At 41.7% G+C, this 19366-nt stretch overlaps 1 protein-coding gene across 2 annotated transcripts in view; it reads right to left on the bottom strand.

Moving 5' to 3' along the window:
- Positions 1-19366, bottom strand: part of SLIT3 (slit guidance ligand 3) — a 525043-nt gene that overhangs the window by 215677 nt on the left and 290000 nt on the right. For both annotated transcript variants that reach the window (XM_075442199.1, XM_075442200.1), the window contains exon 7: positions 11381-11452. In XM_075442199.1, coding sequence (XP_075298314.1) covers positions 11381-11452 — 72 coding nt within the window. The remainder of the gene's footprint in view (positions 1-11380; positions 11453-19366) is intronic.

The following is a 19366-nucleotide window of genomic DNA, read 5'->3' as shown; positions in this document are numbered from 1 at the left end:
CCAGAGTGTATTTATGGAGAGGATGAAAAACAATCAACAAGACAGAGTTAGACCATACAAACCTGAAGTGTGACGCATCAGTACTTCAGCAAAATAAAACAATTTCTCAGGTTCCTGCCCAGCAGTTGTTTCTGTTTAGTCCTTTCTGAAGCTAAAGCAGTCTGATAAACATAACCCAATCCAAACGAACACAGTCCAATTCTATAATTTGAAAGGAGCAGGCAACTTCTGCCATTTGTTCAGGCTGAAGGCATTTAATAATAGAGATTTCCAAGGTAAAATGTTTCAGCATTCAGTCAGCTGAGTGCTGCGGGTTTCTTACAGAAGACCACCGACAGAAATTCTAAAGAAACTGATTAAAATTAGATCAGAAAGGAACTGTGTCATTCTCCAAAACCATGTTTTAATTTGTCCCATCCTGAGTACACTGCAGCCTTAATGCTATAACCTTACGGTAAAAGCCTCCCTTTTGATAGACTTCCCACCCATAATGAACAGATCCTTTTCATCCTTGTCCATGTAACACACCCAGAAACAGAAAAGCCATTCCAAGGGCAGAGAGAAACTAGTCATCTTTTCAGAGCTAGAGAAAGTGAAAAAAAAATACACTTCTGCACCCATTGTAAGGGGCTATGTGACAGTATTCAATTTCTTTGGGATGGTCACTGTGCCAGCCTGTTGCCGCTTCATCCCCTGCCGCAATGCGGCACCGCCTGCGGGACTGCGGATTCCTGCAGGTCCCACGCTGACCAGTAGGACTGAAGGAGGGACGGGCTGGCAAACCCCACGCATGCAGCACACCGCTGCTGGAGAAGCGTAAATTTAACAAGAAATAGAAATGGCACCAGCAGCAGTTTAGCCTGAGTGCCTGGGTGTCAGCGCAAAAGGTTTTAACAAAGCCTTTTAGGAGGCAGGCGACTGGCACCCACGGAGAGTGAGCTGCCACAGCCCCTGGTTTCCATTGCTCTCCAACGGCAGAGCTACCATGTCGTGCAGCCCAGATACCGGCCCCGATTTCTTTGGCCAGAGCAGCCCCCCGATCTCAGGAGCCCAGCGCCTCGCTGCCCCTCGGCTCCCAAGACCATTGGCATTCCCACTGGGAGAGGGCAGCGGGAGGAGATCTTTCACACCTCCAGCAGCATGACAACGGACTTGGTGCAGCACAGAGCCACAAAGGCGATTCTCACCTTTCGACAGCAAAGGAAGGAAAAGAAGCAAATCTTTTAAAGAGGAAATTCCGCCTTTAATGCCATAAGTGCCTCCCCAAAACGCACGAGACGTAGACCATATTTGTGAAATAATTTTGTATTCTAACAGTATGTGATGCCCCTACCTGCAATTCACACACCTGGAAATTAAGGCTAATATATGGACTAATATAAATCCACATGAATGAAACAGGGAATGTGTGATATACACATTCTGTGAATTTAGACTTCCGTGTATGAACAGTTGTTAAGGAAAAAGTTACATTTACAGAGGAAAGAAACGTTTTGAAAGAACAAAGACAACACGTAGCTCCTACAAGGGCAATTACGTGTTTCTTGGTGAAGCTGGAAAGGGATCTGCTTTCCATCAGGAATTAAACATTGAGTTTTTCCTTTAATAATACATCAGACAGCGCTTGCGTGCATCTCACAAGAAAAAGGTCAATATGTTTAAAAAAACCTATCTATCAAATTTTTAAACTTCTCCCAAACACCACCTGCCCACGAGAATCAGCAATACCTGCTTATATTCATGCACGCTTAGGCAACACAGCTAAGAACCCACAACAATTTGAATAGCAAATACTCACAGTGTTTCGCGTGCGTTCAGTCCACAGAGTGAAAAAGTGCAAAATAAAATACACACAGAAAAAAATTCAAAGCACTCATGACCTGTTCAGGAATACTCTACAAGCGCGAGTAGCAGCTAAATAAAAGGAGCCAACTCTTCTCCATGGATGGCTGTTTCCCTGTAACATCTGCATGCATACAAAATAAAAGAGAATTGCTATTGTGGACGGTCTGTCCTGACTGTTTCAGCCGAAGTATTAGCCGAAGTGCCTCGCCTGATCTCTAACGCCCTAGCCGTGGACGGGAAGACGGGGTGTCTCACAGATAAAATGGACCCGACCCTGTTAAGACATCACTGAAATTGCCCAAGGAGCCAGTCAGAAGCTCGGGTGCTCGCGGAGTGGGCTATCCCCCTCCCCAGAGCCCGCCCAGCCCGCAACCGCCTTCTGCACCAACCGGGGCTTCTCAGCGGCCTTCGAGCGTCGTCGCAGAGATGCTGCATTGCGGCAATCTATCGATCACGGTAGCCAAGGCCAAAGCTGAAATCCATGAACAAGACCTGCTTTCCCACCCTCCCTTCTCCCCAAAAAGCACTTTTGGTGACAGACACAATAAGATTCTAATGGCAAAAGATGCAAAAGCAAATCTAAATTGCCCCAATCTGGGGTACAAAGCCCTTGTTCAGTACATGCTCCTACATCCTTCCATTGCAGCCATCAACTTGTCTTCCACAACGTTCTGTTCTATTTTATCCTCAAATAAATGCCAGTCCCAGCCACAGTTTGGCACTTGCAAGCCACAGATACCTCATGCCACCTAGCACTATGAAGACAAGAGGGATACCTGCATTTTTTAGAAATAAATGGCGAAACTGTTTGTTGTTTCCTTCAACGGCTGTATGTAGCCAACACACTTGATACACTTTCAACTGACCAAGCTATTTTCTGAGGTATCTCTAAAATACTCAAAAGCAACATGGTATGTCACAACAAAGGTTTCTGGATGACCTTACAGCATTTTAACATTGTTTCCAAGGATCTGCAGATGTCCTAAGCTGGCCATCCATCACTCATATATATCAAAACAACACATTCAGATTATTTATTCACCCCAAAACAGAAACTTAAGAAACTTCACTCTGCTTCAAAAATATCAAACCAGTTAACATGAAATTGCTTCATTTATGAAAACTAAATTAACATAGAAAATGTGATTATCCGGCTTCAAATTACTTTAAAATTGTTTCATGCAGCTCTTATATTTTCTTTTTTTTTTTAAACACAGAACTGGATACGCTATGTAGAGAAAATCTAATTCACACTAATCAGATGCCTTTCTTCTTAAAGTTTTAAAAATTATTTTTCCTGATTTAACCGTAACGTACAAGCTGTTTTCATCACAAATATGTAAACACATATATCCTCATATTACATGCATACCCCTGTGAACAGCAGGAAAAAAAGACGCTGTTTGATTTTTACATCAGAATAAGCTTTTACCTAGGCATTTTTTTCAGGTGCAGGTATAATTATCTACTTCACTAGGAAGCTAACTATCTACATTCTACTGCTTTGATTTCTAGCTTACTATAGATACAATATTATTGTCCCAGCTTAAAAATATTGGATCTTGCTAATAATAAGTAGTGCATAGTACCCTGATCCCAGCAGCTACAGTTTAAGGCTAAATACCTGACACAGTGCTTGAAGCAGTAGACCAACAACTCTGGTACACAGAGCTCCCACCGTAATTTTACTCTCTCTTTCCAGAGAAACCAGGTGTTTGAGTCCTCTGTTGTGCAAAGACCGGCTCCAGCGCAGAGCCTTTGTCTCTGTTGTTCTACCAGCACAGCAGAGGGACAAAAGCAGCCTCTGAAAAAGACAAACCATTTACACCTCTGCGGGCCATAAACAACGTCTTTAATTGCACGCAGAAAACAAGAAGGTAACCACTTTGTGTTCTGAAACGTTTTTCAAAATCATCATTTGTTTGCTGCTGTGGTGACTGACCCTAGGGCAAGCAGCAGTTCCCCCGTTCACCACCAGTTTTGGACCCCAAACGGTGTCACAAAAGGGCCGAGGACATCCTGGCATATTTGATACTGGTATCAGGGAAACCTGTGCCACACAGGCACACAGCCTACTCCTCCAGCCAAGGAGGTCTTATGGATGCCGATCGGACTGCACCCAGCTACTGTAGTATCGTCATCCACCTGCTTTGGGAAGGCATATAAACAATGAAATGCAAATTACGGCATAAAATGACTATCATCTACCTTGACCTTGTTACTTTCCCTCAGAACTCTGTCACCACCTCATCTTCATCTGCAAGGAGTTTTATTATTGTCATAGTCTTCAGCCCAGCTTTTGGTTAAGGTGTTGAGCTGCAGGTCTGCATTAAATATACAGTTGAGTGTCCTCTGGATTAAGTCGCTCACATTCATTTGACTTTCAACAGTCAAAATGCTTGTTCTACATCTTTTATATTACTGACGAAGAAACTACATCAGTCAAAGGGGAGGGAGGGCAAGTCACGAGATGAGCAGAGCATGCAAATGAAACAATTAATATCACGGGGGAGAGGGTTAGCCAGAAATCTCTGTGCCTCCTGGAGTTTTGACTTTGGAGCTTCTCGGAGCAGTGACTGCAGCACCAATAAAGGGCTTAAACTACACAAGCTGTGAAACCGGGCTTCCTCAAAAAGCATATTGGTCAGTGATTCATGAAACTAATAATTCTAACCTGGCACTGCTCTTACCTTGATAAGCTCTGCAGCCTCCATGGCTCCAGGCTGTTCTTAAACGGGAAAAAATCTCCAACCTAATGGGAGCAGGAAAGGAGAACGAGCACAGCATTCGACTGCTACATCTGCTCCAGGAGGGGAAAAAATCCATCTTTCCTAAATATGTAATATAATTAGGTGGCCGCACTGAGGATTGATAGAAATGTTCATCAATTTGCTGGGACATGCCTGGAATACCGCAGGATTAGCAAAACCATTGATCAATGAATTTATGCAAATATATTCCCCTCATAAAGAGAGAGTTACATTACATTAGTAACAGGCATCAGTGATTTTCAGAGGCCCTCTCTTGCCTGCTCTTATTTTATCTCTGCTGGTCTTTGATATAAAGCCTGTCACCACGGTGCCATCTGGACAGCGTTCCTTTCGCTGTGCCGCACTTCCAACCGCACGTTTTGTAACATGTCACAGAACAGAGGTTATCTCCGATGTCATTTCCATATCTTGAGCAATGACACCAGATCTCCCAGAGACACATGTCAGCAAACAAAAACATTTCCTATCAAGCAGCCATGTAAGCACCCCATCCTTCCTCCATCAATTCTTTATGCTAATTACGCATCTCATGTCAGTAGGGTCCACTGAGGGTGCAGTAGCTTTCCAAAAGTTCTCTAGAAAAAGGCATTTCTGTAGTTAAATCGTATCTCCAACTGATTAATTTAACAGAAACCTTGTAATAAGAGCAGCCGGGTTCTTCAGGAGCATTTCTCCTTTCCTTAAAGGCCGACAGTGATACAGGAGGCAGGAAGAACGGGAAAAACTACCGAACAGTCTAATAAGTAACGGAGTAAAGAAAAAAGGAAATTCTCATTTGTCCACCGATACCTCCATACTCCGGGTGCATCATTTCTCAATTGCCAAAACGCCTTTTGTCCTTCCTCAGGCAGAACTTGATTGCCTGTGATACAAGCTCGGCACGGAAAACTGGCGATATTCTTAGCAAAGCCAAACTCCTTGTTCTTCAGCTAACCGGTAGACACTTCAATTACTCATATACTGCCAACAGTCACTCCCTTCAGTTTTGTTTTTATGACCTGTATTATGTACATGTTGACTGAAGAAATAACTAAAGATTTTAAATTCATTTTATTTATTTACATACATTTGAGCTAATGTATACCCTTAGGTAAAAAAAAACATTACCACAAAACCCAACCGTTTTAATTTTACTGTACTCGAGTATGAGTAAAACAGCTATGCACAGCAATTTAAATAGAAATTTCATTTTCATTATTGTCCTTGGGTATTTTGATATCAGTTATAGGAACACAATTTACAGAGTTCAAATTTGATCCCGATTGCCTCAACCGATCCTAATTTCCAGCAAAATAGAGGAGGAAATCACATTTGTGTGGCATTTTCAGGCTTTCATTAAGCAATGACATCTCATATATTTAGAAGTATGTCATGACTTTCGCTCCCTGACTCTCCAGATTGGGAAAGCAAATGAAAATCTTCTATCTAGTTAAGACATGCCCAGAATAGCATTTTGCAAATAAGTAAAACTGACTATAACTGAGTGTTCAGCATACAGGAGACAACCACAGGAACAATTAAATCCTGGCTGTAGCACAAAATAATGATTCACGTTCCGAAAAGTTCTTAAAAGTTTGCTAGGACAAAAGGAAGCGTGTATTATAAGCACACTCCTCCATGACATCTCTATCAGAAATTGCATTGATTATTAAATTTTTAATGAAATACAGTCCTTTCTAACAGGAATGTATTGGATTGAAAAAAGAAAGCATGAATAAACCTACTCAGCGCGTAAAATGCTTGCAGCGAATGGATGTGTCAGACAATGCACAGAAGAACTGGGGGATACAGACCGCAACCGGTCTGACAGATCGCGCTCTGTCCTGCAGACCACGACTCGCTGCTGAGGAAGAGTTCGAAAGAAACCAGTGCACGGCACTTGTAGCTGTGTGCTGCTGGGTGTTCCATGCAGAGCAGGAAGAAAAGTGAGGCAGAAGTGCTTGGAGAGAAAAGGTTCTATTCAAACACTGATGGAATAATTTTAACTTCTAAGAATCCTACTATTTTCATTTTAAAATTTTGGGGATGGAGAGGTGGTGTGTTTCCATTTGTTTGCATTTTACAATCTGAAAACTATCTTTTTTTTTAAGATCAAATATTTACTGCTGATTTGGAACTGCTGTTACAGCTTTAAACTAGTGTGAATATTTGGGTGACTGTACTTGCACCTCTTCAGTATTACTTGCGAGTGAATGATCACAATTTTTCACACTAACATGCCCAGCGTTGAATAGCGGATTCCCATGTGCGTAGTTTGTTGCTACAGACTCAACGACAGAGTCAGCGCTCCTTCATGTCAAAAAGCAGGTGGAACCCAGGAAAAAGGACTTTCAGGCTCAGAGATATTATATGAAAGACCTACAATTAATATGACTAACGACAAACAAAATCCCACGTCATTCTGTACTAGCTCTGTACAGCAAGAACTTCTTTGCCTTCTTTAATGGAATACTATCCACAGATCTTCTAGGCTTAGCTCGTGGTATGATAAAATCTTGTGGGTTCAGGATTATTTTTTTAGAGAAAATCTGCAGTGAACAAAATGTGTTCCAGCTCCAGTCCCTCTGGCTATCATAAAGAAGGAGGAAAAACAGCTTTTACAATAGAAAACAAGGAAAACACTCCACCTAAGCTGCCAGCAGTGACTCCTAATTCTTTCTGCCCTGTCCACGCGGCACAACGGCCATGTCGCCACACAGTTTTCAAGCTACCCAGGTGTGGCAAAACGATAATACGTAAACTAAAAGTTTTTTTTGCTAAATTTTGTTCTGTACCTTACTGAGATACAGATTCTAAAAATGCAAGTATTGTTCAGCACTTCCACTCTAACAGCACAATCATTCCCTTAATATTACTACTTTATTCACTTTGACCAAGCTTGTTGAACCACTTTCAAATTAATTCCTTTTATTCACACATCCTAGGAGACTGAAGGTGAAATTCTGAGCTCTTGAAAGAGCTTTATCTCCCATGCTTCATGATTTTGGACACTTGGAAATAATGCTATGGGCCAATTTCTAACCCTCAAAGGATATGAACATCCTATCGCCACACATCTTACGGAATACTGGACAATTATTTTGAAGAGTTCTTTGAGGGCTTGTTTGGTTTTGTTTTGTTTTGTGAGGTTTTTAAGATAATCTTCAAACACTCTTATAGCTACACTAATAAATATTTCTCAATAACACTGTTATTGCCAGATATCGCCACAGAACATAACTAAAAAATAAGCAGAGCAGAAAATCTTCTCCTACTAAAAATGACACTTTAATTAATGAAAGTTTCACACCAATGTTTTTCAACTTTTATGCACATTGCTATTCCAACAGGTCATTAGTTAGTCAATAACTTTGGCCAACCCTTTATAAAAATACGTCCCTTTTACATTTTCCTGCTGTTGCAGTAGTCGCACTCACCTTTCTGCGTGTTGGAATGCAAGAACGTACCCACTGAAATACGCTTTATCGTCTTACAAAAAGGGGGAAAGGACGTATGTCAACAAGAAAAATCCCTATTTTATCATACAGATGAAAACCAAAACCTTCACTGGAAGCCATACGGAAAATCTGATGCAAAAACGAACAAACCTGGCCCCAGGGCAAAGCCACCACGAAAGGATGTGTAAGTAAGTCTGTCCTCTCGGCACGTCGTTTCTCAGATATTATCTTCACCTTGCCGCAGAGGCAAAGACAATCAACAGAAGGCACCAAGGCATTTATAATCAACCCTTTTGCAGCTTTTTAACCCAAAACTCATAGCGACCAGAAGCACTTGGCACCTGTGTTATGGTCTACATAGGTCAGATGGTAGGGTCAGGGACACCCTTGGGGACATCCGAAACATGGAAGCTTGTAATCAAAAAAGTGATCAGCAGACAGTGTTTGTGCTGGGAGCCGCGGCCAGTGCCTCCGTCTGCCCCAAGCTGCAGCTGGAGTTGGCAACTGCTCGCACCACGCCAAGTACTGAAAGGAGTCACCAATTTCAGACCGGTTTTCAGCTCTGCCTCTGTGCTATTTGTTGGTACGGGAACTTATTCACAACACAGGAAAAAGGGAATAGAAGTAGTAAATGAAACCAGTTTGCTTGACTAGCAGAAATAAGTAACATGGACCATGGAGTGCTCCTCGTTTTGAAGGACAGCTGCAGAATTTCCTTCTGTTCCTACATCTACCAAATCACCAAGCACCTTGCAGTCAGGTTTTCTGAGGAATTCAAGGTGAATGAAAACTGCAATTCAGAAGCCAAAGTGCTTCTAAAGAAAGTGTTCTTCATTTATTTTTTTGAGTAACACTACCCATCTTGTCTCTGCCCCAAGTTACCTACAGAATTTAGAATTCTGTAGACTGGCAGGTGTGCAGAGAAAAGGTGCAGAAATGTAAACGTTTGACATCAGAAAGGTCACAAGATTTCAGTAAGATAAAGAATACACAATTTGGTACCCTTGCAACCTGTTCAAACAGATAGTTAGATTAATTTTTGCCAGAATCATTAAATATTTTCTACATATTGAATTACAGTTTCAAATATATCTGCATAAAATATATAGTGCTCTGAAATGATGAACTTTGGTTTCACTTGTTAATATTTTTTGATAGTTCAAATCACTAATTTTTTAACATTTATGACTTACTACTGAAGATATTATATTCTCTGGGCACTAAGCAAATTTATTTTGATAGTGAGATTTAAATGCTCAAACTTTGTTTGGAGAAAAACTTGGAAAAAAGTTCCAATTAGGTTGGAAATACAAACCTCACATTTTTTGACTGCAAAAAAAATACCTTTAGAAATAGATACTATCAATCTATTTTCTCATCTTTCAGAATTAAGATTGATTTTTCCTGTGCTGAAAATTAAAAATGTACTAAAGAACTGATTATGATGTATTTAATACATCCTCCTTCCACCCACAAATCACTGGCATAGAATTAGCCGATTAAAAGCAGAGAGGTAAATAAACTAAGTCAACATTTACTACACCCTGGGGAGAAGGAATGCATTCCCAGCAACTTTTTCAGAGCCTGCAGAACTCTATATATTGCAAATAAGGCTCCATTTATTGCCCAGTCTCAGTCTCTTTTAGTGAAAGTTCTAGCACAGCCTACTGTCGGTGGAGGACTGATTCACTCCCTGTGGATGTGGAAAAATCAGTCCATCAAAAAAAAAAAGTCAATTCTATAGGAGTTCATGATTTTTTTCTTTTCTTCCTTTCTTTCATCACACAGTAGACTGTTCAATCTGACAGACAAGTAAAACTTTATAGTGGTAAGACATTACTTTTCCTGAAAAGCACTATTAATACAGAATTCAAACAATACTCTGGATAATGTAAGTTCCCAGACAAGGAACTCTGCAGATACCTACTGTCAGCTCAATATGAGCAACACACGCTGTCTGATCAATAACAATATCCCAGCTAGGGAGAGAGAGGGGCCAAAGGGATCTCAGATGACCGTGACGGACAAACCCGCACAGCCGCCACTCCCAGGTCCCTCACAAAGCTGGGCTTGCTGCTGCTGAGGCTGATGGCGAAACTCCTTTGCCCATCAGTACGAGGTGGGTAGAGCCCTCGAGGAAGAATTCCCAATACTATCACATGCATATTCAAAACCCCTGTGGCACGGGGCTGCCTATAAAGCCCGCTGTATTGCCTGTTCTCAGAAGCCAAGGCAATGTCTGGAGCCTGCTGAATCTCCAGGTGCCAGGACTGCACGAGGCAGATGCTGACTTTAACCACCTACCATTTGCCGTTTCATAGCATGCAACGGAAGGGCAAGCTTTCCAGCAAGCCGTCTGTGCAGGCCTTCTCTGCTGCATTGAAGTGTGCACCATTTCAGCTGGACCCGTATCAACTCCACTTCAGATGCTGAGGGTTTGCATTTTGGAGGGGTGTCGTTCCTCCCCCCCCAGGCTCCCTCTCCATTTTGGCTGAGGACTGTGTGCTTTCACAAGGATTAACACTTTGCACTTTGCAGTATTAACTTTCAGGTAACAGGGAAAGCTTCGTATAGTCAAAACCTATTCCACAAAAGGTCTCTAAGTGCACAAGTAACTACTGATAATAAGCAAATTATCTGCTCAGATGCTGAGTTCTGGGCAATATTAGATTTTACATTACAATGACGGTGTTCTAAATCCAATGTGCTTTTTCTCTGTTGGAGTCAGCTTTCACTGTCAAATCCTTTTTTTCCTTTTTTGGTGCAGGCTGCAGCTTTAACAGCCGATGTGTAAAGTTTGTGGCACACGAAGAGCACAACGTGGCATTATTTCAGCCCTGCGAGCAGGATCCTCCCCAAAAGCCAATGACTGCACTGAATAAGCCTGCCAAACGTCCGCCTCTCCTCCCTCTTACACACCAAACGCCTTTTAAACAGCTTTTTGTCTAGGGCGATCGCTAGGTACCTCCTAACATTGCTCCCCGTGAACCTGTTACCCACCCGCTACTCGACACTACGCGGACCTGGCCAGGTTTCTGGCTGCAGAGCACGCATCGGACGCACTCTGAATACTGCCGAACCCCATCTGTTCCATGCAGCAGCGAGCACGGCGAGCTCCCTGCTCCTCAGGAGCGGCAGCACAGAAGTCGTCTATTGTGGTTTAATTAGCAGGAACCTCAGCCCGGGGGAAGTGTGAGGTTTCACTTCGCTACCTGCAGCACCGGTCAGAGGTGGGAAGGAAGGGTATCGAGCCCCAGATTCGCCCAGCCCCACAGCGTGGGGAGAGCCACCCCCCCGCCGCCCCAGCCCAGCGCCAAGTCAACTCACAGGATCTCCAGGTCACGCAGGGCTCGGAAGGCTCCATCTTCGATGCAGCTGATCTGGTTGTTGTCCAGTTGCCTGCAGAAAGGAAGGGAGAGGATGAAGGCTGGCCGGCACGGGCAGAGCCGCCTCGGAGGGCCGGGCTGGGGGGTCCCCGTCCCCGCGGTGCCCCTCCACCCCCTCGCAGCGCCGGCTCGCTGCCCGCCGCAGGGCTGCTCAGCCGCCCGCCGCCCCGGCTCTGCGCGCTGCTGCCTGACAGCGCTGCACGCTACCGCACACTGAAGCCTGTCAGGTCTCAGTAAATATTAATTGCGCCTTTTTTTTTTTTTTTTTTTTAAAGGCAGAAGGGAGTAATTTCATTACATTAGGGCATCCAATCCATTATGAGCTTTTACCGTCATGTCACTGAAACAATTTCATTAAGCTAAAGGCCTGTAAATCATTGGAGGTCACTGTGCTGCCCTCCGTGACCTCCCAGAATGCCTTTTTTTCTTTTACTGGAAGTTGGAGTCCTCTGTCCTGACAGTACTAAATCTCCAGGCTTTATCTGCCCGAGAGCTGTGAGAGTGCACAGGGAATACACCAATTCCAAATTAGACTCAACTAATCTAATTTTATAGTCTTTTTATTATTCTAAGCACCAAATGTCTGTGGTGGTTCGATGCCTCTCTGCATTGTTACTGGTCCCATCTGGTAGCCCGTTCTATTGAAAGATTTCTGACTAAATACAGACTCTGTCTAACTGCATCAGGGAGAGCAATCCAGTGACAGAAAGCATTATACACACGTACACTTAAAACACTATTTTGCTTCAAAATGTGTAATTTAATATCTGGATGGTGGAGCCCTCTCATTTGTCTCCCTGCATACACATGATTTAAAGATATTTTACAATGCACGCGCATCCAGCAGTACAGCTACATCTGTCTCTTTTGCTCAGAAAATGAAAGTTGTAAGTTGCAATTTAAAATTCAGTGATTACATTTTCTGACATCTGATCCTTTAAATTTTACACTCGGAGAAATAAAATTATGTAGTTACCCATGTGCAAGCACAATATCTGCATTTCATACAAATACAGATGCAGGCTCCCGACTCTACGATACTGCCCTTTGCACAGCAGACACTTCAGATGTGGTGAGGCGGGGACCGTTTGCCCTGTGTGTGTGTAAAGTACTACGAGCAAAGATGCCAAGGCTGCATTGCAGTTTCTGGTCGCTATTACAAAATTAGACATATATATGCAGAGATAGCAAATATATTACACCTGCATATAATATATTTGTATGGTTCTACCAACTTGTTTCCAATTATTTGCTATACCTAGTTTTTGGTCGAAACAGACATTTGTCACATCTTGCTTATTATACAGCAATAAAGCACAGACAGAACACTACAGTATAATTACACAAAAAAAATTGAACCAAAGTCTCTTTGGGGTAAAGAGCAGAGGGCATTACAAAGGTTTAAATGAAGCAACGGCAAATAAAATCTTTATGCAGCCCTTTAAAGATGGAGTTTGATCTACTAACATTAAGCATGTTGAGTACGCATGTGTTTGAAGACCATGGGAAACGTCTCCTTCGTAATGTAGTCTGGTCTCAATGAACACCATGTCTTTTATGAATTAAAGTGCATGAGAAGCCATACACACTGTAAGGTCTACCAAAAAGCTTAGCAAGCATAAAGCCCAGCCACAGTTTCTCACAGCTCTCGTAACTTTGGAGAACATGCTGAATTTGGCAAAGCTCCAGCGATATCTCCTATACCGACAGATACCGGGATGTACAATCATCCAAAATGGATTTCTCTGTAGCATAAGAGATCATGCATAGTATATACACATATGCCTATAAGTATATACATATTTATTTATGCTCGCTCTGTTTCTCCCACCACCTAGCAAAGATGTTAAAAACTACGTATTTCTGACTGCTGGGAGAACCCATGGCTGCTGAGTGACTTTTCCCGAGATCCCTGTTTAATTGTGTGGGTTGTTGAAGATTTGTTGCTCAAACAGAAAGGATGGTGCATTTCAGGAGGAAGAAACTTCAAATGAGTTAAATATAACGCTGCTGCATGACTAAGTACTTCACACTTCAGCTGGCTTTATTAAGCGTAAAGTTGGCACATGCTGGCTTGACGAAGGGAAAGCAAAGTAGGCGCAACTTGAGAATTCCCTCTCCCTTTTCTTCTACAGGAAGTACGATATATTGCCTATCGTTATTTGAGTTATACTACAATATTGATTTTTCTGCCAAATACACTAAAATAAGCAAATAGACCCAGTGTGCTAGTCACAATGCCTTGTGATTAAAGGGCTTCATACGCAACGCATTTTTTTTTTTAAAAGCTACTCTCAGATTGATTTTTGTTGAAAAAGCATAATGACAATCTTCATCATATTTCTACAGGTCCAGCCATGCTAGCGCGAACAACCACGTTGAGTCCATGGGTTTAACCCACAGGACCACAGCAAGGGAAACCTCTAGCTGCCCCCAAGACATGCACTCAGCAGGATGGTCAGTAAATATGGAAAACACTCATTCGAGATACACCCCGACTCTGTGTGCCCCACAGACTAAATCTGCACAGTCTCTGGAAGACATCCACGCCTTTACTGCTTCTTTGTCAGAGAGCTCATGTCTCCTGTTATCTATCACGCCAAAACGTTCACATCTGTGTTTAACTCTAAGCATGATGATTTCTTCTCAAAAGGAACAGAACTATTAGTTGTCTTAAAATTAAGCACAACTGTTTTTAAGACCCTTCACCTCTCCATTTATTTCTCTGTGTGTCAAGATGGAAATTCTACTTCTCCGCATCTGTACAGCACCCCGGTGAGTGGTTAAGCAGAAACCAGAGATTTGAGAGTTTAAAGTCTGAACAACATCTTCCTTCCAAGTGTGAGTTTAAATTTTGAGAAAACTTCAGGTAAAGCCTTACAGAAATGCAAGGACAGGTGTTCAACACATATTTTTATAGCCGTGAAGACAAAATAAAAATCCTGCAATGTGGGCTAGCAGCCAGATCACATACTCAAAGCGGGTAAGCTGTACACGTCGCTCTTCAAAGCGCAGAACAGACATGCTTAACATGTGTTGAGAAGAACGTCTTACCTGAAGAAAACTAATCATATGCAGAGAAAGTAAAAATTCAACTTTAAAAAAAAAAGGAAAAAAATAGTACTTCAGAGCAGGTGACACATGCATTTTCTTGAAGAAGACATGGCACTGCTCTCCTTCCTTCCCCGCTGCCTTCTGAATGGAGCACTCCTAGCTGAGACACACATCAGCTGCTCCAGGCTTACAGGTAAATTTAAAAAACAGACTCAGCCAGCAGAAGCATTTATTCAGATTTAAATGCCATGTCCATTTGTCAATGTTCATACCCTTTCCAGAAGATCTTTTTCTCCTCAACATTACAAACAGAATGTTATGCATGTAGGGGTATAACGTAGCAGTGAAAAAAGGTCAGACAACACACACTCAGATTTAAGAAACAATTTCAAAACGGACAAAGTCACTTTCTACACCTCCATTTACTCCTGCCTTTTGAAGGAATACAACACTAAGCTCAGACTTTACCTAAAACTATCATGATTCAACTGCCTCTGAAGAAAATGAGCGTTCTCACACAGAAGTGAGCCTCTATATTTAAAAGAGGCTGAAAGATGAACGAAACCACAATAACTGAGCTGTGTGAAATGTCCATACAATACGTGTGGCACATTATAAGAGCTACAAGCCAAGGCAAGAACAAATAAACACCGCCAAACTTTGAACTTCCAAGTTTTCGCTAAGTTAGATAGGTATGTAACTTTGATTTGGCTGAAAATGATTTGGTTAAACGCCAAATCTCTCATGCATCAGACACAACGCACTGGACTCAGGCTCAGTGACAGTGTCAGAAGGGTTGTTGCTCCAACGCCAGCGAGCTGAGATTCCAGCCTGGGAAACCCAGCAGCTCGCATGTGATGGAATTACCTCCTCTGACCTCACCTAAGCGGCTCCAGGGATCCGAGATCTCCGTGACAGGCAATTAGCAACCAGAAAATGCTAACAGGTACAAACAGCAGTGCCAGAAGATCTCGGAGAACGAAGCGACACACTCAAGCGAGAAAAATATGGATGAAGTAGATGGGATTTAGGTGAAGTGTGACACAGAATAATCCTTACAAACAATGCGAGAATTTATAAAACTATTTGGAGAACAAGGCATCTTTCATATGGTAGAGCTGTAATACAGAATACCATATGTATTATTACAATTCAACTAACCATGACTCCATAGCTAGTCTCAGTTTTTATTAAAAAGCAGGAAAATTATGTGACTAGATTATATGCAACTGATTGCTAACTGTCTGTCTTTAAAAATGATGTTTTAAAGAAACAAGCTTAGACACCGATCACCTTCCTATGAAACAAGGAATAATACTGAATCCTAATACATTTATATCACTGAAGAGTCTAAGGTTTGACCAAGACACCACTTCAACTGTTTAAAACACCATTCCCCTGACAGAGTCTAGCTCCCGTTTATCCATTTATATTTCTACATTATCTATCATGCTTGAGAGTTAAATTTCAAATAATATTTGGAAGGAATAGGATTTTACAGTGTTGATACTCTTTTGCCATTTGAAATAATCCTCTAAATACTGAGGCTTGGAGGTTTTGCTCACAACAAGGAATATTTAGTGTCTAAATGCATATAAAAATCCCCAGCAACAAAGCCAATACAGTTTTTATCATGCTACTAGATTTAAGATTTGAAAAAACAAAATCCAAACCTGTTATAAAATATTAAAGAATTGAATTAATCCAGGGCAAAATTTTCCAAAACTGAAATAATCTAATCTTTTACTAACAGTAAAAGTCAATGTTTAACACCCTACATTTGTATCACTAGCAATGTTTGGTCATAGTACACCAAGTAACCTGATGCCATATATAAGAGCTTTCAGTATTTTTTCTACAATTAGCGATACTCACGTTCATGAAGTAGAGATCCTTCAAGCATCCACATTTCACAGGAACAAGCTATATAACCAGTGGTTTGTACTTTGTTTCAGTGAGGGATTTTTTTTTTTGCCATTTACAAACACTACCGAGGCCACTGCAGAGCTCAAGTGTTAATTTGATTTTTAATTATACTATGGCAGTAGTTTAATTATTATAACCTGTTTCTATATTTTGTCCAGAATCTAGTTAACTATTTAAATAAAAGCCTGTATTAACAAGTACTGTAATAAACACTTTTTAGATTATTTATTTCTCATATTTTATGTTTAGCATAAAAAGCAATGTCAGAATAGAGACATATTTGAAAAAGTTCTACCATTACAGACACAAAATTACTCTACTACTCTTGCAGACGTTATAGATCCAAGAGTAAGCAAGAGCCATTTCCTTGTTAATAAAAGACTTCCATATTTAACCAGAAGTATCCACATTAAAGGTCTTATATTACTAAAGTATTTAAAGGAATTTTCAATAGCCATTTCACAGGAAGGTAAATTCACGATAACCTTTTGTAGAATGGTTGTTGGAAAAAAATTAATTTTGTTAATTACATCTCCAAAAGAACCTCCATTTGGACAACATTTTTCCCAAACGTTTCCCATCTTTTTTCTAATACGAACTGCTGGGTCTATGCCATCGCTTTCTTGTACAGTCTACATCCTAGGACTGAAGCTCTTCAGTAACCTGTAAGAATCAGAGAGACACTCTATAGCATTTATTGTCCAGCTTCCAAACCAGTCCTCCTATAACTATCAGAATCTTACAATTTCAGAGGAAAGGGACACCAACACACCTAAGTAAAATTTATCACATACCAAACTAAAGTCCTTATCCTTCTAATAAATTGATAAGGAAGCACCATAAATGGTAATAGATGGCTCTCCGAAGTCATACTAAATTCAATTAAATTGAAATAATGTAAAGTTTTTTCGAAGTCGCTTTTAATGCATTTTTCATGTTTAATTTTTACTCTTTATTGACACTTTACTAACTTCATCCTATAAGAGCTTGCTCGCATTAGAAAATTTAAAGAATTGATACATTAAATTCAGCATTAAATAGTTCTGAAGCACAGCAAATCAGTGGTGCACAACACAAACGACAGAGCTGCTGTGATCAAGCTGAGATCTCCCGCCGGGATTTTCACAAGTGTTCCAAAATGCTTTTTTTGTTTGTTTCCCAAAAATGTGGTTTTGCCAAAAGCTACGGTTGAAGCATTGCACAGAAACAGCTCATCTGCACAGAGTAATTGGGCAGAGTCATACCCTGTCTTCAGTTCTAATACCCGACCTATGTTGCCAGGTTGTTAAATAAGGAGAGAGGGATATCTAATTTGGAGGGGAAGAGTTGCTTAGAAATAAGTACTCTACAGACTATTCAAAGTATTAAGTATTTACTCTAAGCTTTTTCATTACATTAACTCACCATTCAAAATGTTTCTGTCAAAAAAGAGACATCATATTAGCTTAACGCAAAACGTAGATGGCAAATGAACATGTAGACTACTCCTGTCTCTTCCCTCAAGGATAAATACGCACAAACTCAGGATTTCCTTTCAATATCAGAGGGCTTAGAACAATTTATTTTTTCTTTTTTTAACTCTCTCTGGTTGCTGATGTAACAAATAGTGCATACCGAGCACAGAAATGGCTGTCTCCATAGCAATTGGGGCAGGTTTTGCGGTTTCCCTAGTTACTCTTGACTGATAACCATCTGTTGTTCTCCTCTGCCATAGCCCCAAAGGGGAAAAGGGGAAGAAAGCAGAAAGACAAAATGGGTGTTAGAGAATATGAAAGTTATTTACTATAGCGTTTTTAACGTTTTCAGAAGGCTTGCACTTACCTAAATCTTTGGTTTAGCTATTGTTATTTTCAGTTCACAAGTATCAAAAAACCCATGTAAAGTAAAGTTCTGATTCCAAAATGTTAGAAATCAGTCACCTTATTAACAGGAGATCGTACCAGGGAATCATATTAGGGATATTCATAGGAAATTCTACCATTAGAGATGTTACTATGAAACAGGAAAACCTAATTCTAAGGCACTTACAAAGAAAAAAATTCTCTGATATTTCACCTAACTAACTAGTAGAAATTTGCAATGTGCAAAGAGCAGGGGGTAGAGGAGGGTCGGCAGGTTGGCACCTCCTGGTTGCAGCAGGTGCAACAGGATCACTACGCAACTGCTACTTTCCAGCCCCGACCTGCAGAAATGGCTGGCAGTCACCTCTGTTTACGCGTTTGTGGCCATCGCCGCCATCAAAGCCCGAGCCCCTGCCTCCCCTCCAGCGTGCTGGTGCGGGGCTCTCGGGGAGACGCGGGTACAGCGAGCCCACAGGGCCCAGGCTCCCTGTCCCCGCGCCCTTCCTCGAGGACAGCAGCACCCCCGAACTGGCACGGCGGGCAGTCCCCGATGGCCCTCCTGCCCGAGCCATGCGTCACGATGCGTACTATAGGCAAGGTCAATGTTAACCTGGGCTCATGTACCATCAGGTTTTACCTACACGGAACTAACAGCACCTAAGTCATACGCCTTGTGAAAGAAAAATCAACCAGCCTCCACAGGCGAGCTGTTACGGCAGATCAATATGACAGCATGCAACTGGGGTTTGGGTTTTTCCTTGAAAATGATTCTGTGCACACGTTCCGTGTAGTAACTAATTCATTACAGAACCAAAACTTAAAGACAGACACGGACTGCTTTGTCCCTTCATATTCAAATTTGTATCGGCTGCCAGTCGTCACAGAAAGACAACATTTGTTTGGAGCTACCAGCATTCCTAAAACCTGACTTCAGCAGGCCAGAGGACCTCAAGACGCTCTGTAGAGTCGTCACAGAAAGACAACATTTGTTTGGAGCTACCAGCACTCCTAAAACCTGGCTTCAGCAGGCCAGAGGACCTCAAGATGCTCTGTAGAGTGACGCAAGGAGGCCGGGATGTTGCTCTGCCCGTCGCTCTCCGCAGCGC

Source organism: Opisthocomus hoazin, chromosome 23 (assembly GCF_030867145.1).
Source record: "Opisthocomus hoazin isolate bOpiHoa1 chromosome 23, bOpiHoa1.hap1, whole genome shotgun sequence".
NCBI classification, from domain to species: Eukaryota; Metazoa; Chordata; class Aves; order Opisthocomiformes; family Opisthocomidae; genus Opisthocomus; species Opisthocomus hoazin.
This window is presented reverse-complemented; position numbering and strand designations above follow the sequence as displayed.